The sequence below is a fragment of the Neovison vison genome, chromosome 10 (assembly GCF_020171115.1).
Source record: "Neovison vison isolate M4711 chromosome 10, ASM_NN_V1, whole genome shotgun sequence".
Taxonomy (NCBI): Eukaryota; Metazoa; Chordata; class Mammalia; order Carnivora; family Mustelidae; genus Neogale; species Neogale vison.
Window position 1 is genome coordinate 33,246,957 of NC_058100.1, and position 27,652 is coordinate 33,274,608.

At 37.2% G+C, this 27,652-nt stretch overlaps 1 protein-coding gene across 4 annotated transcripts in view; it reads right to left on the reverse strand.

The window, feature by feature from the left end:
• Nucleotides 1-27,652, reverse strand: part of KIFAP3 (kinesin associated protein 3) — a 177,108-nt gene that overhangs the window by 119,612 nt on the left and 29,844 nt on the right. For all 4 annotated transcript variants that reach the window (XM_044266941.1, XM_044266939.1, XM_044266942.1 and 1 more), the window contains exons 6-8: nucleotides 18,356-18,455; nucleotides 17,191-17,315; nucleotides 15,094-15,192 (exon numbers count right to left, since the gene is read on the reverse strand). In XM_044266941.1, coding sequence (XP_044122876.1) covers nucleotides 15,094-15,192; nucleotides 17,191-17,315; nucleotides 18,356-18,455 — 324 coding nt within the window. The remainder of the gene's footprint in view (nucleotides 1-15,093; nucleotides 15,193-17,190; nucleotides 17,316-18,355; nucleotides 18,456-27,652) is intronic.

Genomic DNA, 27,652 nt, shown 5'->3' on the forward strand with positions numbered 1-27,652 from the left:
TCATCTAAACAGAAAATCAATAAGGAAACAATGGCTTTGAATGACACACTAGACTAGATGGATTTAACAGATATATTCAGAACACTCTACACTAAAACAGCAGAATACACATTCTTTTCAAGGGCATATGGGGCATTCTCCAGAATAGATCACATTTTAGATCAGAAATCAGATCTTAACAAATATAAAAAGACTGAGATCATAGCAGACACTTTTCTAACCACAACATTATGAAACTAGAAATCATCTACAAGAGAAAAATTGGAAAGACCACAAATACATGAAGGTTAAACAACATACTACTAAACAATGAATGGGCCAACCAGGAAATCAAAGAAGAAATTAAAAAAAAAAAAAAACCATGGAAACAAATGAAAATGAAAACACAATGATCCAAAACCACTGGGATGCAGTAAAGTGGTTATAAGAGGGAAATACATAGCCATACATGTCTACCCTATTCACCAGGGTAGAAAAAAAAGATTTTATTTGAGGAAAATCTCAAATAAACCATTGAACCTTACACCTAAGGGAGATAGAAGAAGAACAACAAATGAAGTCTAAAGCCAGCGGTGGAAGAAAATCATAAAGATCAGAGCAGAAATAAGTGATATAGAAACAAAAAAAGAAACAATACAACATATGAATGAAACCAGGAGTTGGTTCTTTGAAAATATTAATAAAATTGATAAACCTTTAGCTAGAGTTATCAAAAAGAAAAGAGAAAGTACTTGAATAAATAAAATCACAAATGAGAGAGGAGAAATAACAACTAATACCACAGAAATACAATTATAAGAGAATATTATAAAAAACTATAAGCCCACAAACTGGACAACCTGGAAGAAAAGGATACATTCCTAGAAACATACAAACTACCAAAACTGAAATAGGAAAATATAGAAAACTTGAACAGACCCATAACCACAAAAAACCTGAATCAGTAATCAAAAAACTCCTAACTCCAAGGCCAGATGGCAGAGTCTACCAAATATTTAAAGAAGAGTAAATACCTACTCTTCTCAAACTATTCCAAAAAGTAGAAAAAGAAAACTTCCAAATTCATTCTATGAAGTCAGAATTACCGAATGCCAAAACCCTACCCTAAGGCCAAAACCAGATAAAGGACTCACTAAAACAGAATTATAGGCCAGTGTCCTGTACTGATAAACATGTGCAAAGATTCTCAATAAAATGCTAGCAAACCGAATCCAACAATACAGCAAAAAATCACTCATGACAATCAGGTAGGACTTACTCTGAGTTGCAAGCGTGGCTCAGTATTTGCAAATCAGTCAACATAATATACTACATGAATAAAAGAAAGGACAAGAACCATATGTTCCTTTCAAATAGATGCAGAAAAAGCATTTGACAAAGTACAACATCCACTCATGATAAAAACCCACCACAAAGCAGGTTTAGAGCAAACATACTTCAACTTAATAAAGGCCACCTATGAAAAACCCAAAGGTAAGATCATCCTCAATGGGAAAAAACTGAGAGCATCTCCTCTACGGTCAGACACAAGACAGGGATGTCCACTCTCACCACTGTTATTTAACACAGTACTGGAAGTCCTGGCCACAGCAGTCAGACAATACAAAGAAATAAAATGCACCTAAACTGGCAAGGAAGAAGTACAACTTACACTATTTGCAGGTGACACGATACTCTACATAGAAAACCCGAAAGACTGCACCCAAACTACTAAAACACAAATTCAGTAAAGTCACAGGATACAAAATCAACGTACAGAAATCTGATGCATTTCCATACATCGATAATGAACCAGTAGAAAGAGAAATTAAGGAATCAATCCCATTTATAATTTCATCAAAGGGACACGTGGGTGGCTCGGTCTGTTAAGCATCTGCTAAGCATCTGTCCTGAGATGGAGTCCCACATTGGGCTCCCTGCTCTGCCTGTTCTGCCTGCAGCTCTCCATGCTTCTACTCTCTCTCTGACAAATAAATATAAGATAAAATAAAATAAAGTAAAATTTCACCAAAAACCATAGATACCTAGGAATAAAGCTATCCAAAGAGGTGGAAGACCTATACTGTGAAAACTATAAAACACTGATGAAAGAAACTGAAAATGACACAAAGAAATGAAAAAACATTTCATGTTCACAGATTGGAAAAAAAAACACTTTTTTTTAAAAAAAGAGTTTATTTATTTTTGAGAGAGAGAGGAGGAGGGCAGGAGCAGGGAGAGGGTCAGAGAGAGAAGCAGACTCCCCACTGAGCAGGAAGCCTGATATGGGACTCTGATCCCAGGACTCTGGGATCATGACCTGAGCCAAAGGCAGATGGTTAGCAGACTGAGCAACCCAGGTGCCCAGAACAAACATTGCTAAAATGTTTATAATGCCCAAAGTTATCTACACACTTAATGCAATCCCTATCAAAATACCAACAGCATTTTTCACACAGTTAGAACAATCCTACAATTTGTATAAAATGACAAAAGACTCCTAATAACCAAAGCAACCTTGAGAAAGAAAAGCAAAGCTTTTGTTTGCCATCTCTATGTCTTCTTTTACAAAATGTCTCTTCATGTCTTCTGCCCACTTTCTAATTGGATTGGTGATGTTTTCTGTGTATTGAGTTGTAGAAGTTCTTTGTATATTTTAGAAACTAAACCTTTGTCAGATAATGTCATTTGCAAGTATCTTTTCCAATTCCAGAGGCTGCCTTTTAATTTTATTGATTGTTACTTTGCTGTGCAGAAGCTTTTTATTTTGATAAGTCCCACTAGTTTATTTTTGTTTTTGTTTCCCTTGCCTCAGGAGACATATCTAGAAGGAAATTGTTATGGTCAATGTCTTGTTCTCCTCTAAGATTTTTATAGATTCAGGTCTCACATTTAGATCTTTAATCCATTTTTAATTTATTTTTGTGTAGGCTGTAACAAAGTGGTTAAAAAAACAAAAAAAAAACAAAACATTATTTTGCATGTTGCTGTCTAGTTTTCCCAGCACCATTTGTTAAAGATTCTCTTTTTCCCATTGGATATTCTTTCCCGTTTTGTCCAAGATTAATTGAACATATAGTTGTGGGTTCATTTCTGGGTTTTCTATTCTGTTCTGTTGATATAGGAGTCTATTTTTGTGCTAATACCATACTGTGGTATTAGAACTCATACAGAAATTCAATAAAGTGTCAGGATATAAAATCAATGCACAGAAATCAGCTGCATTTCTATACACCAACAGCAAGACAGAAGAAAGAGAAATTAAGGAGTCAATCTCATTTACAATTGTACCCGAAACCATAAGATACATAGGAATAAACTTAACCAAACAGGCAAAGAATCTGTACTCAGAAAACTATAAAGTACTCATGAAAGAAATTGAGGAAATCACAAAAAAATGGAAAAATGTTCCATGCTCATGGATTGGAAGAACAAATACTACCTAAACAAATGCTACCTAAAGCAATCTACACATTTAATGCAATCCCTATCAAAATACCATTAACTTCTTTCAAAGAAATGGAACAAATAATCCTAAAATTTATATGGACCCAGACACATAGATCAATGGAACAGAATAGAGAGCCCAGAAATAGACCCTCAACTCTATGGTCAACTAATCTTCAACAAAGCAGGAAAATATGTCCAATGGAAAAAAGACAGTCTCTTCAACAAATGGTGTTGGGAAAATTGGACAGCCACATGCAGAAGAATGAAACTGGACCATTTTCTTATACCACACACACAAAAATAGACTCAAAATGGGTGAAAGACCTCAATGTGAGAAAGGAATCCATCAAAATCCTTGAGGAGAATACAGGCGGCAATCTCTTCGATCTCAGCCCCAGCAATTTCTTCCTAGGAACATCACCAAAGGCAAGGGAAGCAAGGGCAAAAATGAACTATTGGGATTTCATCAAGATCAAAAGCTTTTGCACAGCAAAGGAAACCGTCAACAAAACCAAAAGACAACTGACAGAATGGGAGAAGATGTTCACAAATGACATATCAGATAAAGGGCTAGTATCCAAAATCTATAAAGAACTTATCAAACTCAACACCCAAAGAACAAAGAATCCAATCAAGAAATGGGAGGAGGATATGAAAAGACATTTCTGCAAGGAAGACATCCAGATGGCCAACAGATACATGAAAAAATGCGCAACATTACTCAGCATCAAGGAAATACAAATCAAAATCACAGTGAGATGCCACCTCATGCCAGTCAGAATGGATAAAATTAACAAGTCAGGAAATGATAGATGCTGGTGAGGATGCGGAGAAAGGGGAACCCTCCTACACTGTTGGTGGGAATGCAAGCTGGTGCAACCACTCTGGAAAACAACATGGAGGTTCCTGAAAAAGTTGAAAATAGAGCTATGCTACAACCCAGCAATCGCACTACTGGGTATTTACCCTAAAGATACAAATTTTAGTGCTCCGAAGGGACACATGTACCTGAATGTCTATAGCAACAATGTCCACAATTTCCAAACTATGGATAGAACATATATGTCCATCAACAGATGAATGGATAAAGATGATGTGGTATATATATATACAATGGAATACTATGCAGCCTCCAAAAGAAATGAAATCTTGCCATTTGCAATGACGTGGATGGAACTAGAGGGTTTTATGCTGAGCAAAATAAGTCAATCAGAGAAAAACAATTATCCTATGATCTATCTGATATGAGGAATTTGAGAGGCAGGGTGGGGGGTCTGGGGGTAGGGAAGGACAAAATGAAACAAGATGGGATCAGGAGAGAGACAAACCATAAGAGACTCTTAATCTCAGGAAACAAACTGAGAGTTGTTGGGGGGTGGGAGGGGTAGGAATAGGGTGGCTAGGTGATGGACATTGGAAAGGGTATGTGCTATGGTGAGTGCTGTGAAATGTGTAAGCCTAATGATTCACAGACCTGTACTCCTGGGACAAATAATATATTATATGTTAAAAATAATAATAATGGGGGGGGCAAGATGGCGGGGTACTAGGAAGAGGCGTCTTTTCAGCTGGTACCCCAAAGTGAGCTGATTACCTACCAAAGAACTCCGATCACCCATGAAATCAGCCTGAGATCAGAATTATACATGTCTGGATCTCTACAGGGGCAGAAGATGCCAGTGGGCAGGTAAAGCGGAATGGGAGCAGCGGACTGATATTGGAAGATAAACAAAAGGGGGAGGGAGCCACCAGAGGCGACCGGTGGGAAAGTAATACCCCGATACGAGCGAGAGTGCCCTGCCTCTGGGGACCAGCATTAACTTGGAGACTGGTTGAAAGCACTCCAAAAGAGCAAAGGATCGCGGGGGCAAATTGTGGGAATCGGGGCGGCTAGGGTCAGGGGCTTAAGTCCCCGGTCCCAGACGGCCTCCCCGGCGCGGAGGCAGAGAGAGTGCGGCGGAGAAACCGGCTCCTGGTCCCTAAGCCGCCAGCGCGCCCCAGAGCGCGGGGGTTCCGGCTCCTGTGAGGGGATGGGAGCCGCGCCGGTCTGCAGAACGCGCGCTCGCCCTACCACAAAGCCTGAGATGTGCCCGCACGTCGCTCCAGCTCTCCTGGGTTTCTAAGGCCCGGGGGCGCTTCTTGACCCACGCCATTGTTTCAAAGTCTAAGCCGCGCGCGCACGAAACTCTTCCCCGGACAGAGGCGCGCAAAAGCCCAGCCTGCGGCTTACGGACCAGCGCCCCGTTCTCAGTGCCCCAGACGCGCGCCCGACTCACAGCCGCCTCTGAAAAGAGGTGCGCGCAAGCCGGGCACTCCCAGCCCGGGCCGGCGGCAAAATCTCAGTGTGCGATCGCTGCTGGGAACCTCTCTGGCGGTCGGAGCTCCCAGACAGCCGCCACTGCCTTGGCTTTGGGGACGAGCAAAAGATCCTGCGCCCCCAGGGTCTTTAACTTGGAACCTGCACTGCCAGCGTCCAAGGGGGAATTTATTCAGCTTCTGCACCCAGACTGAGGCTTCTCTCTGAGACGGAGATCAGGAAGTGTTCCAGGGTGCACCTTGACTGCACCAGAGTTGATAAATCCAGCTACATCTGTTCAGTCTTCTCCCACCAAAATGACTAGGAGGAGGAATGCCCAACAGAAGAAAAATACAGAGGATGGACCTTCTGCAACAGAGCTAACGGCTATCAACATAGACAATATGTCGGAAAGAGAATTCAGGCTAACAATTATCCAGGCAATAGCTAGGTTGGAGAAAGCCATGGATGACCAAACAGAATTGATTAGGGCCGAACTGAAAGCGACCAGACAGGATGTTCACAATGTTAGGGCGGAGCTTAAAGCTACCAGGGAGGAGGTCCACAATGCTCTCAATGAGTTCCAATCCAATCTAAACTCTCTCAAAGCTAGGGTAACTGAGACAGAAGATAGAATTAGTGATCTGGAAGACAAACAGATAGAGAGAAAGGATCAGGAGGAAGCCTGGAACAAACAGCTTAGATCCCACGAAAGCAGAATTAGGGAAATAAATGATGCCGTGAAGCGTTCCAACGTCAGAATTATTGGAATTCCTGAAGGGGAGGAGAAAGAAAGAAGTCTAGAAGATATCGTGGAACAAGTCCTTCATGAAAATTTTCCGAATCTCGCGAATGAAACCAGCGTTCATGTACTAGAGGCTGAACGGTCTCCACCCAAGATTATACACTCCAAAAAAACATCACGACACCTGATAGTCAAATTGAGAAATTATAATTGTAGGTATAATCTCTTGAAAGCTGCCAGGGCAAAGAGGCTCCTTACTTACAGAGGGAAGCCCATCAGAATAACGTCAGACCTGTCCACAGAGACCTGGCAAGCCAGAAGAGGCTGGCAAGATATATTCAGGGCACTAAATGAGAAGAACATGCAGCCAAGAATACTTTATCCAGCAAGACTGACATTCAAAATGGATGGAGAGATAAAGAGTTTCCAAGACCGGCAAGGCTTAAAAGACTATGCAACCACCAAGCCGACACTGCAGGAAATATTAAGGGGGGTTCTATAAAAGAGGAAAAATCCCAAGAATAGCATTGAACAGAAATATAGAGACAGTCTACAGAAAGAAAGACTTCAAAGGTAACTCGATGTCAATAAAAACGTATCTATCAATAATCACTCTCAATGTGAATGGCCTAAATGCACCCATAAAACGGCACAGGGTTGCAGATTGGATAAAACGACAGGACCCATCCATATGCTGTCTACAAGAGACCCATTTTGAACCTAAAGATACACGCAGACTGAAAGTGAAGGGGTGGAGAAGCATCTTTCATGCCAATGGGACTCAAAAGAAGGCTGGGGTAGCGATTCTCATATCAGATAAATTAGACTTCAAACTAAAGACTGTAGTCAGAGATACAGAAGGACACTACATAATCCTTAAAGGGACTATCCACCAAGATGATCTAACAATTGTAAATATCTATGCTCCCAATATGGGAGCAGCCAATTACTTAAGAAAACTGTTAATCAAGATAAAGAGTCATATTGATATGAATACACTAATCATAGGAGATCTTAACACGCCTCTTTCAGAATTAGACAGATCATCGAAGCAGAAAATCAATAAAGAAACAAGAGCATTGAATGACACATTGGACCAGATGGACCTCATAGATATATACAGAACATTCCACCCTAAAACAGCAGAATACTCATTCTTCTCAAGTGCACACGGAACCTTCTCCAGAATAGACCACATACTGGGTCACAAATCAGGACTCAGCCGATAACAAAAGACTGAGATGATTCCCTGCATATTCTCAGATCACAATGCTTTGAAACTGGAGCTCAATCACAAGGAAAAGTTCCGAAGGAACTCAAACACCTGGAAGCTAAAGACCACCTTGCTCAAGAATGCTTGGATCAACCAGGAGATCAAAGAAGAACTGAAACAATTCATGGAAACCAATGAGAATGAAGACACTTCGGTCCAAAACCTATGGGATACAGCAAAGGCGGTCCTAAGGGGAAAATATATAGCCATCCAAGCCTTGCTCAAAAAAATGGAAAAATCCAGAACACACCAGCTGTCTCTCTACACCTTAAAGAACTGGAGGATCAACAACAAATCAAACCAACTCCACACATAAGAAGGGAAATCATCAAGATTAGAGCTGAGATCAATGAGGGAGAAACCAGAGATACAGTAGAACGTATCAATGAAACTAGAAGCTGGTTTTTTGAAAGAATCAATAAGATCGATAAGCCACTGGCTACACTAATCCGAAAGAAAAGAGAGAAATCCCAAATTCATAAAATTATGAATGAAAAGGGAGAGATCACAACTAACGCCAAGGAAGTAGAAACAATCATCAGAAGTTATTATGAACAGTTATATGCCAATAAGCTTAGCAACCTAGATGAAATGGATGCATTCCTGGAAAAATATAAACTACCAAAATTGAACCAGGAAGAAATCGACAACCTGAATAGACCGATATCTAATAACGAGATTGAAGCAGTGATCAAAAATCTCCCAAAAAACAAGAGCCCAGGACCTGACGGATTCCCTGGGGAATTCTACCAAACCTTCCAAGAAGAAATAACACCTATTCTCCTGAAGCTGTTTCAGAAAATTGAAGCAGAAGGAAAACTTCCAGACTCTTTCTATGAAGCCAGCATTACCCTGATCCCCAAACCAGGCAAGGACCATACCAAAAAGGAGAATTTCAGACCAATATCACTGATGAATATGGATGCTAAGATTCTCAACAAGATCCTAGCCAACAGGATCCAACAACACATTAAAAAGATTATCCACCATGATCAGGTGGGATTCATCCCTGGGCTACAAGGATGGTTCAACATTCGTAAATCAATCAATGTGATACAACAAATTAATATGAGAAGAGAGAAGAACCACATGGTCCTCTCAATTGATGCAGAAAAAGCATTTGACAAAATCCAACATCCGTTCCTGATTAAAACGCTTCAAAGTATAGGGATAGAGGGAACATTCCTGAACCTCACCAAATCTATCTATGAAAGACCCACAGCAAATATCATCCTCAATGGGAAAAAGCTTGCAGCCTTCCCATTGAGATCAGGAACAAGACAAGGATGCCCACTTTCACCACTCTTGTTCAACATAGTATTAGAAGTCCTAGCAACAGGAATCTATCAGAATCTTAGAGGAGAACATAGGCAGTAATCTCTTCGATATCAGCCACAGCAACTTCTTTCAAGATACGTCTCCAAAGGCAAAGGAAACAAAAGCGAAAATAGACTTCTGGGACTTCATCAAAATCAAAAGCTTCTGCACAGCAAAGGAAACAGTCAAAAAAACAAAGAGGCAACCCACGGAATGGGAGAAGATATTTGCAAATGACAGTACAGAAAAAAGGTTGATATCCAGGATCTATAATGAACTCCTCAAACTCAACCCACACGAAACAGACAAACACATCAAAAAATGGGCAGAAGATATGAACAGACACTTCTCCAATCAAGACATACAAATGGCTATCAGACACATGAAAAAATGCTCATCATCATTAGCCCTCAGGGAGATTCAAATTAAAACCACATTGAGATATCACCTTACACCAGTTAGAATGGCCAAAATTAACAAAACAGGAAACAACATGTGTTGGAGAGGATGTGGAGAAAGGGGAACCCTCTTCCACTGTTGGTGGGAATGCAAGTTGGTGCAGCCTCTTTGGAGAACAGTGTGGAGATTCCTCAAGAAATTAAAAATAGAGCTTCCCTACGACCCTGCAATTGCACTCCTGGGTATTTACCCCAAAGATACAGATGTCGTGAAAAGAAGGGTCATCTGTACCCCAATGTTTATAGCAGCAATGGCCACAGTCGCCAAACTATGGAAAGAACCAAGATGCCCTTCAACGGATGAATGGATAAGGAAGATGTGGTCCATATACACTATGGAGTATTATGCCTCCATCAGAAAGGATGAATACCCAACTTTTGTAGCAACATGGACGGGACTGGAAGAGATTATGCTGAGTGAAATCAGTCAAGCAGAGAGAGTCAATTATCATATGGTTTCACTCATTTGTGGAGCCTAACCAATAGCATGGAGGACAAGGGGCGTTAGAGAGGAGTAGGGAATTTGGGTAAATTGGAAGGGGAGGTGAACCATGAGAGACTATGGACTCTGAAAAACAGTCTGAGGGGTTTGAAGTGGCAGGGGGGTGGGAGGTTGGGGTACCAGGTGGTGGGTATTATAGAGGGCACAGCTTGCATGGAGCACTGGGTGTGGTGAAAAAATAATGAATACTGTTTTTCTGAAAATAAATAAATTGGGGAAATAAATAAATAAATAAATTTAAAATAATAATAATAATAATAAAATAAATAATAAAAAATGACTTTGAAACTAACAAAAACCAAACACAACATACCAAAACTTAAAGAACACAGCAAAAGCAGTAGAAGAGGGATGTGTATAGTCATAAATACGAACATGAAGAAAAAAGAAAACGAAAAAAGAAAAATCTCAAACAACCGAACTTTACACCTGAAAGAACTAGAAAAAGAACAAATAAAGCCCAAAGTAGTTGAATGAAGGAAATAACAAAGATCAAAGCAGAAACCAATGAATTTGAGAAGAGAAAAACAACAGAAAAGATTCAGGAAAACTAAGAGTTGGGTTTTTTTAAAAGATAAAGTTAACGAACTTTTTTTTTTTTTTAAGATTTTATTTATTTTATTTGACAGATAGAGATCACAAGTAGGCAGAGAGGCAGGCAGAGAGAGAGAGAGGAGGAAGCAGGCTCCCTGCTGAGCAGAGAGCCCGATGCGGGGCTAGATCCCAGGACCCTGGGATCACGACCTGAGCCGAAGGCAGAGGCTTTAACCCACTGAGCCACCCAGGCGCCCCAAGTTAACGAACTTTTAATGGATTTACAAAGGAAAAAAGAAAAAGGACTCAAATGAAATTACAAATGAAAGAGGAGACATTACAATCAATACAACAGAAATACAAGGGATCTTAAGAGACTAAGATAAATAATTACAAGCCAAGTGAATATCCTAGAAAAAAGAATAAATTTCTAGATACATACAACCTATCAAGACTGAATCATGAAGAAAATCTGAACAGACCAATAATGAGTCAGCAGACTGAATCAGTAAGCACAAACCTTGCAAAAAGAAAAGCCCAGGACCAGATGGCGTCACAGACAGCTCCTACCAAACATTTAAAGAAGAATTAATGCCAATCCTTCTCAAACTCTTCCAAAAAGTTGAAGTTACCCTGATACACAAAGCTAGATAAGGATACTACAAGGAAAAATATAAAACAAAAAACTACAGACCAGTATTGTTGATGAACAGAGATATAAAAATTCTCAATAAAATACTAGCAAATTGAATGCATAGCACATTAAAAGTATCACACAGCACAACAAAGAAGGATTTATCCCTGGGATGCACAGATGGTTCAGCATCACAAATTAAAAAATATGATACATCACATTAATAGAATAAAAGACAAAAATCATATGATCATCTCAATAGATACAGAAAGAACATTTGATAAAATTCAACATCCTTTCATATTAAACTCCTAGGAACAGAAAGAAGTTAAATTGAAAATCTTACTACAAACATCATACTCAACAGTGAAAAAATGAAAGCTTTTACTCTAAGATTAGCAGCAAGGCAAGAAATGCATACTCTGGACACCTTTATTCAATATAATACTGGAAGAACTAGCCAGAGAATTTAGACAAGAAAAAGAAATAAAGGCATACAAAATTGGAAAGGAAGACATGAAAATGTCTCTGTTTACTGAAGACATAATCTTATACCCTTAAGACTACTAAAACACTATTAGAATATGGACCACATCTTCCTTATCCATATTTAGAATAAATGAATTCGGTAAAGTTTCATGATAAAAAAAATCAATACAAAAAATCAGTAGTACTCCTCCCATACCCTAACAACTATAAAAGGAAATAAAACAATCTCATTTATTATAGCATCAAAAACAATAATATGTTTAGAAATAAATTTCACCAAAGTAGTGAAGGATCTATACACCGAAAACTGTTAAGACACTAATAAAAGAACTCTGAAGACACAAATAAATGTGAAGATCTCCTGGGCTCAAGAATGGTCTGAGTTATTATCATTAAAATGTTCATCCTACCCAAAGACATCTATAGAGCCACATCCTCTCTCAAATTTCCAATATCAAAAAAAATCTCCAATGTTAATTTTTCACAGAATTCCAACTTTTCACAGAAATAGAAAAAAAAATACAAAAATTCACATGAAACAAAAAATGAATCAAAATAGCCAAAGCAGCCTTGAAGAAGTATAAAGCTGAGGCCTTATACTTTGTTTTTTTTTTCCAATTTATTTATTTTCAGAAAAACAGTATTCATTATTTTTTCACCACACCCAGTGCTCCATGCAAGCTGTGCCCTCTATAATACCCACCACCTGGTAACCCAACCTCCCACCCCCCCGCCACTTCAAACCCCTCAGACTGTTTTTCAGAGTCCATAGTCTCTCATGGTTCATCTATACTTTGTTTTTAAAGTATATTACGAAGCTATGGTAATCAAACAGTATGGTGTTCGCATAAAAGCAGGCATAATAGAACAATGAAACAACTAAGAGCTCAAAATAAACCCACATATAAAGGTCAACTAATATTTGATAAGAGAGCCAAGGATACTCAATAGGAGAAAGGACAGTTTCTTTAAAAAAAAAAAAAAAGCTGGGGTGGGGTGTTGCTGGGGCAACTGAATACTCCCATACAGAAAAATGAAACTGGACCCCTAATACCACTCACAAAAATGAACTGGACTTACAAAGGAAAAAAGAAAAAGGACTGAAATAAAATAACCCTTAGAATTAAGGACTTGAAATTGTAAAATTCCTAGAAGAAAATAGAGGAAAAAAGTTCCTTGACATCAGTTTTGGCAATGATTTTTTTGGAAATGACACCAAAAGCACAACCAACAAAAGCAGTTATCAACAAGTGAGACTACATCAAATTAAAAAAGCTTCTGTACAGCAAAAAACAATCAACGAAATGAAAAGGCAACCTACAGAATGGGAGAAAATATCTGCAAATCATGTATCTGATACGGGGTTAATACCTAAAATGTGTAAGAAACTCAAACTCAATAGCAAAAAAAAAAAAAAAAGCAAAAAAAAAAATCTGATTTAAAAATGGACAAAGGAGGGTGGTCTGGGTGGCTCAGTGGGTTAAAGCCTCTGCCTTCGGCTCAGGTCATGATCCCAGAGTCCTGGAATTGAGCCCGCATCGGGCTCTCTGCTCAGCGGGGAGCCTGCTTCCCTTCCTCTCTCTCTGCCTGCCTCTCTGCCTACTTGTGATCTCTATCAAATAAATAAATAAAAATCTTTTAAAAAAATGGACAAAGGATCTGAATAGACATTTTCCCCAAAGAAGATGTACAAATCACCAATAGGTAAGTACAAAGGTGCTCAACATCACTAATCATCAGGGAAATGCAAATCAATACCACAATGACAGATCACCTCATACCTCATAAAGCAGAATGGCTATCATTAAAAAGATAAGAGATAAATGCTGGCAAGGATGTGGAGTAAAAAGAACGTAAATTGGTAGGAAATTTAAACTGCACTCTTGGCAGGAATGTAAATTGGTGTAGCCACTATGGAAAAGAATATGGAGGTTTCTCAAAAAATTAAAAATAAAACTACCATATGATCCAGCAACACCACATCTGGGTAAAAGGAAATGAAATGATGATCTCAAAGAGATATCTGCACTCCTATGTTCAGTGAGGCATTATCCACAATAACTGAGATATGAAGCAGCCTAACTGTCCATTGACGGATGAACAGATAAAGATGTGGTACACACACACACACACACACACACACACACACACCCTGAAATATTATTCATTTAAAAAAAAAAGGAGGATTCTCTGCCATTTGTGACAATACAGATGGACCTTGAGGGAATTATTTGAAGTGAAATCAGACAGAGGAAGACAAATATTGTGTATTCTCACTTAATATGTGGGATCTGAAAATACCGTACTCCTAAAAACAGAGTAGACTGATGCTGGGTTGTGGGGGAAAGCGGAAGACCTTAGTCAACAGGTACAAACCTCCAGACACAAAACAAGTACGTTCCAGGGATCTAATGTAAACCAGGGTAACAAAACTGTACTGTATATTTGAATGTTGCTATGAGAATAGATACTAAAGTTTCTCACCATAACAACAACAAAATGGTAATTATGTGCGGTGAAGGACATTTTAACTAACCTTACTGTGGTAAACATTTCTGCAATATATGTGTGCACCAGCTCTTCACACTGTGTGTCTTCACCTAACACGGTGTTATGTCAATTACACCTCAACAAAACTAGAAAAAAATCAATAGTCAACTACAAAGCAGGAGTCAAAGGCACACTTAAAATCCCCACATTATTCTCACTAATGTTCATAAGACTTTGCATCTCCTACAATGATTGTGAAACCATACTACTGAATTATTGAGCTCTCAATAAACCTCAGAAAGAAGAAAGAAACTTTTATTCATCAAGAGAAGTTTTTGAGAAATCTTTTAACGATTTCTAGGAAAACAAGTTAAATAAGATACTAGTACTATTAGAACTGAAATGAGTTAATATTAGTGTTCAAGGGATAAGATAGTCATTATTGAAAAGTACAAACACTGGATTAAAAAATCCTTTCTGAGGGGTGCCTGGGTAGCTCAGTCATTAAGTGGCTGACTTCGGCTCAGGTCATGATCCCAACATCTTGGGATCAAGCCTCATATCAGGCTCCCTGCTTAGCGGGAAGCCTGGTTCTCCCTCTCCTACTCCCCCTGCTTGTGTTCCTTCTCGGCTGTGTATCTCTCTGTTAAATAAATAAATAAAATCTTTAAAAACAATCCTTTTTGAGTAAATAAATTACAAGTATATACACATTTAAGAGCTGATTAGGGCCTTTTTGTGGAAAAATAGCAGAATGAAACTTAAAACATTATTACACAAGCTAAAAACAAAAGAATTTACGGCATATTAAAATTTAGAGACTTTTCAATTATTCTGATACTAGTTTTACTGATCTGAAAAAAAATTGAACAAAATTAATTAGTGTAAACACTTTGTTGTGTCTCTCATTGCTTAGGAAATCATACCTCGTAATAGTTGTTCCTGTTTTACCACAAGCCCCTGGTATTTTTTAAAGGTTTTTTCATAATCTTTTCTCAAGGTTTGGTTTTCAGGGTCTTCATCAAGTAAGCAACTTAAGTTAAGGATCATCAATACTCACTGAAGCAAAGTAAACCTATGAAGAATAGTACTATTATATTTCATGTGCAGTATTATATAGTTATTTTCTCTAACCAATCATTTAAAACTCAAATATTCATCTTTGCACAACAACTATTAGAACTTCTTAACCAAGGGCTCGAAGATATGCTTGGAGACCTTGGGTGAACACATGTTTGGGTTGTTACCAAATACCTGAATCCCCAGAAATTTTATGCAAATATCTTACAAATGCATACAAGTCTCTTTCAACATATTAACAAGTGGCTCCATGAACCAAAAAAATTACTGCGTTAGAGAGTGTTATAGTTAATAAGAATACTAAATTCCACCTCAGACACATGCCCAGAATATTCAAAGAATGTTGATTAGATCTAAAGCTCTTTTGTACCCTCTTAAAGACTTGATAGCAAAAGACAAATATCCCAAAGTTAGAGGTCAACAAAAATTTAAAATTACATCTTATGGCCCCAAATAATCCCCTGGACACCTGTAAAAATAATCAATTATTTCAGTGTGACTTCAGGATCCCCAAGCACTTAAAAACTTCCTCCTTGTTGACTACTGCTTGTGTCAAAATACAAGGAATCTCCTGCAATTCAGTATGTCTTATAATCCACGATATGTCATAATTTAATTGAAGCATTTTTCCATTCTTAGTGATTCATGAATAATGATGCCTCTTACAGTCAATAGTAGCTGATACTTGTAGGAATAAGATATGTCCTGAAATATCAGTTCCTGTCACTAAACAATCACAAAATATAAATTAATGATTGCTAAAAGTTCCGTTAGTAGTTTTCTCCATACCTACCTATTTAATGAATTTTGGGTATATTTAGGAGACTTGTGACTCCAGAAATGATCTAAAGTCTCCAGGATTATTGAAATGTCCACAGAGTTTAATTCAACATCAATCTAGAATGTCCAAAGCTCACAGCACAAATAGAAAATTTCTATACCTGGGAAGATCCTAACTAAGAAAAGTCAAAGCTGTGTGAGTGTTAGGGTACACTTTTAGATTATCATGAGGATTCCATGATGGAGAGGCAAGAAACATATGCTACTCTGCACAACAAGAATACTATTTTTACTTTTTAAAAGAGATCAATAAATATGGGGTTCAAAGGAAAATTATCAGTATGGTTGCTGAATAAGCCTTATGAAAAAGCAAGGGCCTTCGATCTAGAAAAATTAAACTGTAGAAGCAATATGATGAATATGTTCAAATATAAGAAATGAGATGTTTAAGAGACTCCCCTTAAGTCTATATTGCTTTAGCATGCAAGATCAGATTCAAGGGACAGAAGTTATTGACAAGTGGATTTTAGTACACTAAAGCAAATAACATTAGTAATAAATAGGATATCAAACCAGAGAATGAACTAAATTGATAAGCAGTGACATTGTCAAAGAAGAGAGTAAATAACCAATTTGTAAGGGAAGCTGCAGAAAAGATTCCTGTATTGAAGGATAGGTTAAAATAGATCATTTTTTAAGATTCTTTTCCTTGGTTCCATCATTCTGCCGGCCTCTCAAATGTGTATGTATTAAGAATTTTTGCACTTATTTATTAGCAAAATAGAATTTAAAACTCTGTTCACCAAATTCATACACAATCCAATCTAAGTCACCTTAGAACATAGACATAACTACATAAACAAGAGTGGTGAGCCAGACTTCAGCTAACCAAAGGACCTTAGGGGACATAATGATATAACCACTCACAAGTTCAATTACCTAGGACCACTATTACCTGCTCCTTCTATCTTATTAACTAATCAAAGAGATAAAAAAAAAAATACGTCAAACTATATTCATTCTGATAGTCTCACTCTTCATCTTAACCTTCAACACTTTTATTTTTCCATATAATGTAAACGGCAAGAAAACCCCCAAACTATCCCACCCATCCAAAGCTCACAGCAATAATACTGGGGTGAAATGCCACTTTAAAAGGATATCAGCCTTCTTCTTCTTAGAGAGTTCTTCTTGCCACAGCTCATGTCTTTTTAATTCATGATCAATAATATTCATACAGAGAGCTCCAATTTTATAATGAGTGATAAGTCCATGAAACTGAGAAAAGCTTTAAAGAAGAGATTTTAGTTATGTATCTGAAGCAATGTTTTTTACATTCAGGAAAGTTATTTTGGATAAACACTTGAACATTGGTATAATTAATGTAGAACATAAATGTGATATATATATTTCAATAAATGAATACATCCATGGTATACTATGAAGACCTGAAATTATAAGATTACTTTATATATATTACCTTTACCTGAAATAAAATTATTTTTAAGTTAGAAATGAAATAAAATGCATTTTTTATAGTCAACCACCATTTTAACTATGCAGATACTCTCAAAGTTTCAGACTGCTGTAAAATAAAACTAATAATGCAACAATATTAATATTAAATAAAATAGATTATCAGAGAGTAAGCCAGTAAAATATTAGTAATCAGGTATTTACATATGTTTCCTGTACAATTCATTCATATATGTATGAATGCTGGGACATTTTTAGAATAGATGCAATTCTCTGGAGATTGGCTAGAAACTTTTCACAATGTCTCAATAAACATCTTTCTAGAGAATATATGTATATAAACAGCATATATGCATACGTAAGTTATATATACATGTATACATACATATATATACATATAGAAATATATATACACACATATACCTATATATACTGGCACTTACTCTGGGTCATGCTTTACTCTAAAAAGTATCCAAAATTAGTATTACTATTACTATCCAGTTTACAGATGAGGAAATTGAGGCACAGAATTATGTGATCAAGAACACACACGCAGTAAACAGCAGTACTTGGATTCAAATTCAGTCTATTTCCAGAGTCCATACTCTTAAATTCCAAACCAATTTACTATCCTATTCTGTGTATATCCATGCACATGCATGGGTCAGTATAGACTGAATGAAGGACAGAGCAATGGAGAGGGCAGAGAAAGGGAAAGAGAGTAAGAGTTCAGAGGCAGGGCATGGGCAGACACACAGGAAGACTGAGCAAACCCATAATCCACAATCCAAACCACTGACAGAGTGAAACACAGATAGACTTCTACTTTTATTTCCTTATTTTTATACTTACCTGGAAAAGCAAAAAAAGATGTAAATTATATTTGTAGCTAACTCAACACTTTGTTTCCAGTCTTCTCTTAGGACTCTTGCTAATGCACCAAGGGCAGTTTCTAAAGAAAAAAGGAACATGCAAAAATGATCAATGGCCTTGCCTGAGGTATAAAGGGTGATTGGTTTTAAATGTCTGCTTATTAATAAATAACAAAGCTAAGATAGAACTGGGACAAAAAAGGAGGATGCTTCTTTCCAACACAGAAAGCTGTTTTTAAAGCTGAAATGCAACTTTTACTTAGAAACCCATATCTATGATTTAGATAAAGTAACATAATAAGGACATTATGAGTGACAAAATAACAAAAAGACCAGTTCTTTCTTGTTTGTATTTCCACTTGTAATCTTGCTACTGCAGTGACATTTTTTGTTTGTTTTTTTTACAGCTGATTTAATGTGTTTGTAAAGAAGGAAAAAACTAGAATGAGCCTAAAAAAAAAAATGAACAATTTAGGCTAACACTAGCTCCACTGAAGCAAATTAATAACCAGCTAAAGCTTATACACACAAAAATAAATCTATTTTAGTATTATGTTAAATTAATGCCAACATACGTAAATAAAACAAATCTCCACAAAATTAGCTTCAGGGTAGAATAAACATCTCTGCTAGATTTTTATCTTTAGAAGGGGAAAAACTTAATGAACTGATTAATGAGAATTACCACATACTAAGTAAACATAAAGCAATGAGACCGGTTTCAAATTAGAATTGTTATATGGCTTACCAAATCTTAAAATATTAAAGCATTAAAGGAAATATCTGCGTGTTATACAGAGATCATAATTCAAATTTCTATAATAGGTACTCAGAATCTACTGTACTTTATGGACTGAGTTATTGGTATTTGTTATGGTAATGAAAGTCTTCAACTTATTTGTGCTCTGTGGCCATTCAGATTATGAAACAAGTATCATTAATCTACTTCGTGAGGCATTTTTCAAACTAGAAAACATCCTATAATTTCATAATGTTATTTATACTCAATGCAGAGTACTGGTATACCATATGATCTGAACAAAACTTCTGGAGTGAAGTAAATAGGTAGGCAATACACATTAACACGTAAAGGCTCCACAAAGTTTTACTTAATAAAGAATCTAGTTAACTCTATTTATCCAGCAGTACTATTTCACCACTATAATCCAGGGGAAACAGTATTTCTTAGAATATACAGTCGGCCCTTGAACACACTGGCTTGAACTGTGTGGGTCCATTTATACGGGGATTTTGAAAATAAATATGTATTTTATATTATGATTGAAAAGTAAGGTAGATTGCCAAATGACTAGAAGGGAAGGCAAAGGAGAGATGCAGTGAAGCTTGAAATAGTAGGGCTCTTGTGTGCTCCTGGCACTCCTCACCCCACTCACTATCACTGAGGTCTTGAACTGAGAGATGCAAAGGAACCAGCTCTGGGGAGAGATTCTCGCCACGGTGGTGGGGCAGGGCCAGTCACGGGCCCAAATTGGCAAAGACCACAGAATAACCTGCCTTTCCCTTACACACCGCCCCCCACTCCTCCCCAGGGTAACAGGTCCAGAACACTGGAGCCAAGAGCACCAAGTGGGAACCAAGCATGTAGAATGGACAGCAGGGGTGCTGTCCACGGTGCTGAAAGCTCTCTAAAGTGGGGAGCGAATACATCCAGGGAACTGGCAGTTCACCACTTGAGAGCATCTCCTATAAGCAGAAACTGCATTAGAACTTCATAAAGGGGGTCTGATGGAGCAAGCAATCTAGAGAGACAGGTAAAGGTGTTCTGCCTTCAATTAAAATTCCATTATAATTTTTGGAGCATATGATAAAGTGATTTTAGAGCATATGATAAACAATATCAAAATAATATATTCAAAAAATGTACAAGGCCAATAACACCTATTTCTAAAAAATCAATAAATTGGAACACTTCTCCTACCTATTCTAAAACTCTATTCAAAATACAAAACAAAACATCACATGCGCATTATCAAAGAGATCAATAGAAAAGAAAAGAAAGTACTAAAACATACCTATGAAAGTATCAGAATAGTACACGGCACAGAATAAGCTTTCAAGAAGTATCTATTACATAACAGAATGCCAGGAATTTAACAGAAAAGGCATTTCAAATCTTTGGAGGAAGAAGGAGTTATTCACTAAATAGGTTGGAATAACTTGCCATTGAACATGCAAAAACTTATACCTCTACCTCTTACTTTCAACAAAAATGAATTCCAGAACCAAGCATTTCTCAAACAACCAACATAAAGACCTCCAAAAATCCACTGCTCCACAAGTGAATTAAAACACTGGTAATGAGTGCCATTAACTTTTTTGGAGCCCTATAAATTAACTACATTTTGCAGTTAAGAGAGTTAACAGTTAAAAAATATGGCTGAACCTTAGTAAGAGCAGCAAAAACTCTGTTTCAGCTTGCCCTAATTCTATCCCCTCTGTGTAACTTTGTGGAAGCCTTGAAAACCAAAAGCACTTTAATATCTGTGAAAAAGAGCACCATAGCAGCAACTGGAAGAGGCAGAACAATTTGGCACTCCTGAAAACCCCTACTCCAGTGAGCTGTCACTATGTGACTTATCTGGATATTTGCTGGAAAGTTCCATTCTCAGGGTTTGCATTTATTCCACCTGACTCAGAAATTGCTTTGTATAGGTTTATACCCAGGGCATTTGTGGAAAACCACTGATGGCAACATTGTAACTGCATGTGGTAGCCTTGCCAGTTGGGATTAACAAGAGTCTGACCAAAACACCTTAAAAGGAAAAACCCTGGGAATGAGACATTTACAAGGTCTTTGAAAAGCTCCAATAAATTCCTGGGAAACTAGAAGGCCATATACATGTGCAGGAATGTGCTGATACCTGAGAAAGACCTAAGAAAGACCTACTCTCTCATCTCTGGCCAATCCTGAGGCAATGGACAAACAGGAATTAAACGCGAAGGCCTTGGGAGTTTCTGGCAGGCTCCATCAGTACAGCATGAGACTCTTGATCTCAGGGTCAGGAGTTCGAGCCCCACCCTGGGTGTAGAGATTAACTAAATAAGTAAAAAAAAAGGTTTAAAAAAAAGTAAAGGCTAAGGTCTTGTAAACTATCTCCTTAAATACTGAAGACATGCTCCAACAGACACATAGACACAGCCCCTCAGCAGAGGTTGGGATACTTAGGGCCAGGCATTTCAAAAATGTCTATCCAGGGGTGCCTGGGTGGCTCAGTGGGTTAAAGCCTCTGCCTTCGGCTCAGGTCATGATCCCAGGGTCCTGGGAGCGAGGCCCATATCAGGCTCTCTGCTCCGCAGGGAGCCTGCTTCCTCCTCTCTCTCTGCTGGCCTCTCTGCCTACTTGTGATCTCTGTCAAATAAATAAATAAAATCTAAAATAAATAAATAAATAACCTCTATCCAATCATTAGTTAACAATAAACTAACTGAGCTAGAAAGCTCCAGTGACAGCACAAAGAATAAAGACTTTTCAGAATTAACCCAAGAAACTCATTAAACCAACAGTAAATATAACAAGCTCTAGAAGGAGTGCCCCAAAGTATTTCAACAACAATAAAAACTAAAAGACATGTGAGAAAACAGGATGCTATATCCTGTACTCAGTAAACACTGGAGTCAATAGGAATTGTCCATGAGGAAGCTTGGATGATGAATTTATGAGACAAAGACTTTAAACTAGCTATTGTAAATATACTCAATGGACAAAGGAGACTGTCAAAAGAGTTAAAGAAAAGTATGGGAAGGTAGGAGAATGATGTCCCATCAAACAAATAATATCAATGAAGAGATACAAATCACAAAATATGAACCAAATGAAAATTCTGGAGTTATAAAGTACAATATCTGAAATGAAAAGTTTGTCAGAAGGTCTTAACAGCAGATGTGAACTAGAAAAAGAAAGAAATGACAAATTAAAAGGCAGGCCAATTAAGATTATCCAGTCTAAGAAACTGAAAGAAAAAATAATGAAAAATAAATAGAGCCTCAAAGACATACAGGGCACCAAACAATCATACTAACATGGAGTCCCAAAAGGAAAGGAGAGAGAGAAAGGAGCTAAATGAATATTTAACAAAATAATGCTCAAAATTTCCCAAGATTGATGAAAAACATGAATCTGCAGATCCAAGAGTTCCATGAACTCCAAGCAAGACAAACTAAAAAAACCTAAACACATCATCATCACAATGGTAAAAGCCAAAGGCAAAATGTTGAAAGCAGCAAGAAGAAAGCAGCTCAATAGTTACACAGGATCCTTAATAAGATTAACAGCCAATTTCATATCAGAAACCATGGAGACATGAAGACAATGGGGTAGTATAGTCAAAGTACTAAAAGAAAAAGACAGTCAAACAAGAATTCTACATCCAGCAAAACTACCATTCAAACACCAAGGAAAAATTAAGTCATTCCTATTCCTAGGTAAACAAAAAAAAAATTTTTTTTTGTAAACAAAAATTTAAATAATTTGCTGATATTAAACCTTCCCTATGAGAAATACTAAAGGGAATCCTTCAGGCTTAAATGAAAAAATACCAGAGAAGAACTTAAATCCACACAAAGAAATAAAGAGCACTGGTAAAGATAACTATATAAATAAAAAGACAGTATAAACATATTTCTGATTGTATTCTTCTATCTGATTAAAAAACTCATACATTATGCTAATAGACAAATAATGCGTAATGATGTACGTTGTATTACTACAATAGTACAAAGGAGTGGAGAGGGAACACAGGTAATACTGGAGCCAAGTTTTTACATACTATTCAGGTTAAATTACTATTAATTTGAACTACATTATTTTAATTTAAGATGGTAACTGTAATTCTAGGGCAAACACTCAGAAAAGAATTAAGGAAAACATAATAAAAGAACAGCAAAAGGATTAAAATGATATACTAAAAAATGCCCATTTTACATAAAAGAAGGCAGTAATAAGGAGTTATAGAAACAAAAATGATAAAAGATACAGAAAACAAATACAAAGTGTTAAATAACAAGCTCACTTTATGAATAATTACCTTAAAGGTAAACAGACAAAACACTCTAATCAAAAGGGAGAGACTAGCAGAATTTTTAAAAAAAGCATGATCCAACTATATACTTTCTACAATACAAACATTTTAGATTCAAAGGCACAAGAAGGGTGAAAGTAAACAGATGGAAAAATACATGATATAAAAAAGAGACAACAAATTGAGAAAAACTATTTCTAAGCACATAAAAGAAAAACGATATAAATGATATAAATTTATATACTAAATTATTTACGTAAAAAGGATATATTTATAGAAATAGAAATATATATATAGTCACAGACACACACACACACAACACACACACACACACACGAATACTTTAGACAGGAATACAGACTTCAGAGGGTAGAAATTCCAAAAGTCTAGTGACATGAGGAAAAAAGCAAATTTCATTAGAAATCAGGCAAATGCAACTTAAAACAAAAAGAACTTGTTCATTACCATAACACAATGTAAAAAAATTTAAAGTTTGATTGCTTTCCTATTCCACTGGTCTGGGGACAGAGCAGCACAACCATTTTGGAAGGCAGTTTGGCAAAACACCTTAAAACATTATGACCTGTGTATTTCTGTATGACCTCTGTTTCTGTGTACACACCTTAAAGAACCCCTTGCTTGTGATGAAACCAGGGAGGAAGACAAACCATAAGACTCTTACTCTTAGGAAACAAACTGAGGATTGCTGCAGGGGATGGGGGTGGGAAAATGGGGTAACTGGGTGATAGACACTGGGGAGGGTATGTGTTGTAATGAGCACTGGGTATTGTATAAGACTAATGAATCACAGACCGGTATCTCTGAAATAAGTAATATATTACATGTTAATTGAAAAAAATAAACTCAATAAATTAAATAGGCTACGGGATTCATGGAATTGAGTCGGAAGAAAAATAAACACAAAATCCTGTGGTTCAGACTACATAAAAACAAACAAAAAAACCTATTTTAGTATTCTTTTAGCCCCAGCTTCTGTTCAGTTTAAATGCAATAGGATTCTGGTCCCTGCTGTAGGAACGCAAGTGTCAGTAAGTATCCTCGATCCATGCTTTATTTTTTTTTAAAGATTTTATTTATTTATTTGACAGAGAGAGAGAGAGATCACAAGTAGGCAGAAAGGCAGGCAGAGGGAGAGGGGGAAGCAGGCTCCCCGCTGAGCAGAACCCCATGTGTGGCTCACTCCCTGGCCCCGGAGATCACGACCCAAGTTGAAGACAGAGGCTTAACCCACCAAGCCACCCAGACACCCCTGGATCCATGCTTTAAATAGATGGCTTTATGTCTGAAAGAAGAAGAAGCAGGAGAAGAAGGAGAAAGGAGGATGAGAAGGAGGAGGAGGAATAGGAAGTGGAGGAGGAGGAGGAGAAGGAGGAAGGAGAGGGGGGAAGAAGGAGTAGGAGGAGGAGAAGGAGGAGGAGAAAGAGAAGCAGGACAGGGAGAAGATGAGGAAGAAAAGATGTATAAAGATGTTCACTGAAGCAGTGTTTCCACAGAAAAATTTGGAAACAACATAATAACCAATCAATATGGCTAAATGGCTAAATGGGATGGCTAAAGCTTATATAAGCTTCATAAAAAGCAATAATAAAACATAGTTTAAAAACTAATTAGATTACAGGGCACCTGGGTGGCTTAGTCAGTTAAGGGTCTGCTTCTGGCTCAAGTCATGATCCTAGAGTCCTGGGATTGAGCCCCACGTCAGGGTCCCTGCTCAGTGGGGAGCCTGCTTCTCCCTCTCCTCTCTGCTTGTGCTTTCTCTTGCTATTTCTCTCTCTCAAATAAATAAATAAAATCTTTAAAAAAGTTATTATATCATATATATCCATCTGCATGTAATCTCAAAACATTACTATAAGAGAAAAAATTAACAAAAAGTAGTATGATATTACTAATATAAATTTTTATAAAATGATACTATATAAAAATTCATATATATGTATGTGTGTGTGTGTGTATGTATGTATGTGTATATATATATATATATATATGGCATATATGAAAAAGATCTAGAAGAATGAACAGACTCCAAACTCAGATTATAGAGTAATGGTCAACAGGGGTTCATGTGTAATATTCTAATTCTTTTTAAAGAATATATGAGTTGGGACCAGATGGACATCACAGATACATTCAGAACATTCTATCCCAAAGCAACAGAATACACATTCTTCTCTAATACACATGGAACATTCTCCAGAAGATATCACATCCTGGGTCACAAATCAGGTCTCAACCAGTACCAAAAGATTGGTATCATTCCCCGCATATTTGCAGACCGCAACGCTCTGAAGCTAGAACTCAGTCACAAGAGGAAAGTTGGAAAGAACCCAAATACATGGAGGCTAAAGAGCATCCTACTAAAGAATGAATAGATCAACCAGGAAATTAAAGAAGAACTGAAAAAATTCATGGCAACAAATAACAGTGAAAACACAGCTGTTCAAAATCTGTGGGACACAGCAAAGGCAGTCCTGAGAGGAAAATATCTAGTGATAGAAGCCTTTCTCAAGAAACAAGAATGGTCTCAAATACACAACCTAACCCTACACCTAAAGAAGCTGGACAAAGAACAGCAAATAAAGCCTAAACCCAGCAGGAGAATAGAAATAATAAAGATCAAAAAAAAAAAAAAAAGAAATAATAAAGATCAGAGCAGAAATCAAAGAAATGGAACCCAAAAGAACAGTAGAACAAATCAATGAAACTAGGAGCTGGTTCTTTGAAAGAATTAATAAGATTGATAAACCCCTGGCCAGACTTATCAGAAAGAAAATAGAAAGGACCCAAATAAATAAAATCATGAATGAAAGAGGAAAGATCACAACCAACACCAAAGAAATACAATTATAAGGACATATTATGAGCAACTCTATGCCAGCAAATTTGACAATCTGGAAGAAATGGATGCATTCCTAGAGATGTATAAACTACCAAAACTGAACCTGTAAGAAATAGAAAACCTGAACAGACCCATAACCAGTAGGAGATTGAAGCAGCCATCAAAAATCTCCCAACAGGACGCCTGGGTGGCTCAGTTCGTTAAGCGACTGCCTTCACTTTAAAAAAAAAAAAAAAATCCCCCAACAAACAAAAGCCCAGGGCCAGGTGGCTTCTCAGGGGAATTCTACCAAGCATTTAAAGAAGAATTAATTTCTATTCTCCTGAAACTGTTCCAAAAAAATAGAAATGGAAGGAAAACTTCCAAACTCACTTTATGAGCCAGCATTATACTGGTCCCCAAACCAGACAAAGATCCCATCAAAAAAGAGAATTGCAGACCAATATCCTTGATGAACACAAATGTGAAAATTCTCACTGAAATACTAGCCAACAGGATCCAACAGTACATTAAAGGATTATTTACCACAACCAAGTGGGATTTATTCCAGGGCTGCAAGATTGGTTCAACATCCGCAAATCAATCAATGTGATACAATACACTAATTAAAGAAAGAACAAGAACCATATGATACTCTCAATAGATGCTGAAAAAGCATTTGACAAAGTACAGTATCCTTTCTTGATCAAAACTCTTCAAAGTGTAGGGATAGAGGGTACATACCTCAATATCATCAAAGTCATCTATGAAAAAACCCACAGTGAATAACATTCTCAATGGGGAAAAACGGAGACCTTTTCCACTAAGGTCAGGACACAGCAGGGATGTCCACCATCACCACTGCTATTCAATACAGTACTAGAAGTCCTAGCCCGAGCAATCAGACAACAAAAAGAAATGGAAGGCATCCAAATTGGCAAAAAAAAAGTCAAACTATCACTCTTTACAGATGATACGATACTTTATGTGGAAAACCCAAAAGACTCCACTCCAAATCTGCTAGAACTCATTTAGTAAAGTGTCAGGATATAAAATCAATGCACAAAAATCAGCTTCATTTCTCTACACCAACAACAAGACAGAAGAAAGAGAAATTAAGGAGTCAATCCCATCTACAACTGTACCCAAAACAATAAGATACCTAGGAAAAAAACTACCCAAACAGGCAAAGAATCTGTACTCAGAAAACTATAAAGTACTCATGAAAGAAATTGAGGAAGACACAAAGAAATGGAAAAATGCTCCGTGCTCATGGATTGGAAGAACAAATACTGTGGAAATGTCTATGCTACCTAAAGCAATCTCCCCGTTTAATGCAATCCCTATGAAAATACCATCAATTTTTTTCAATGAAATGGAACAAATAATCCTAAAATTT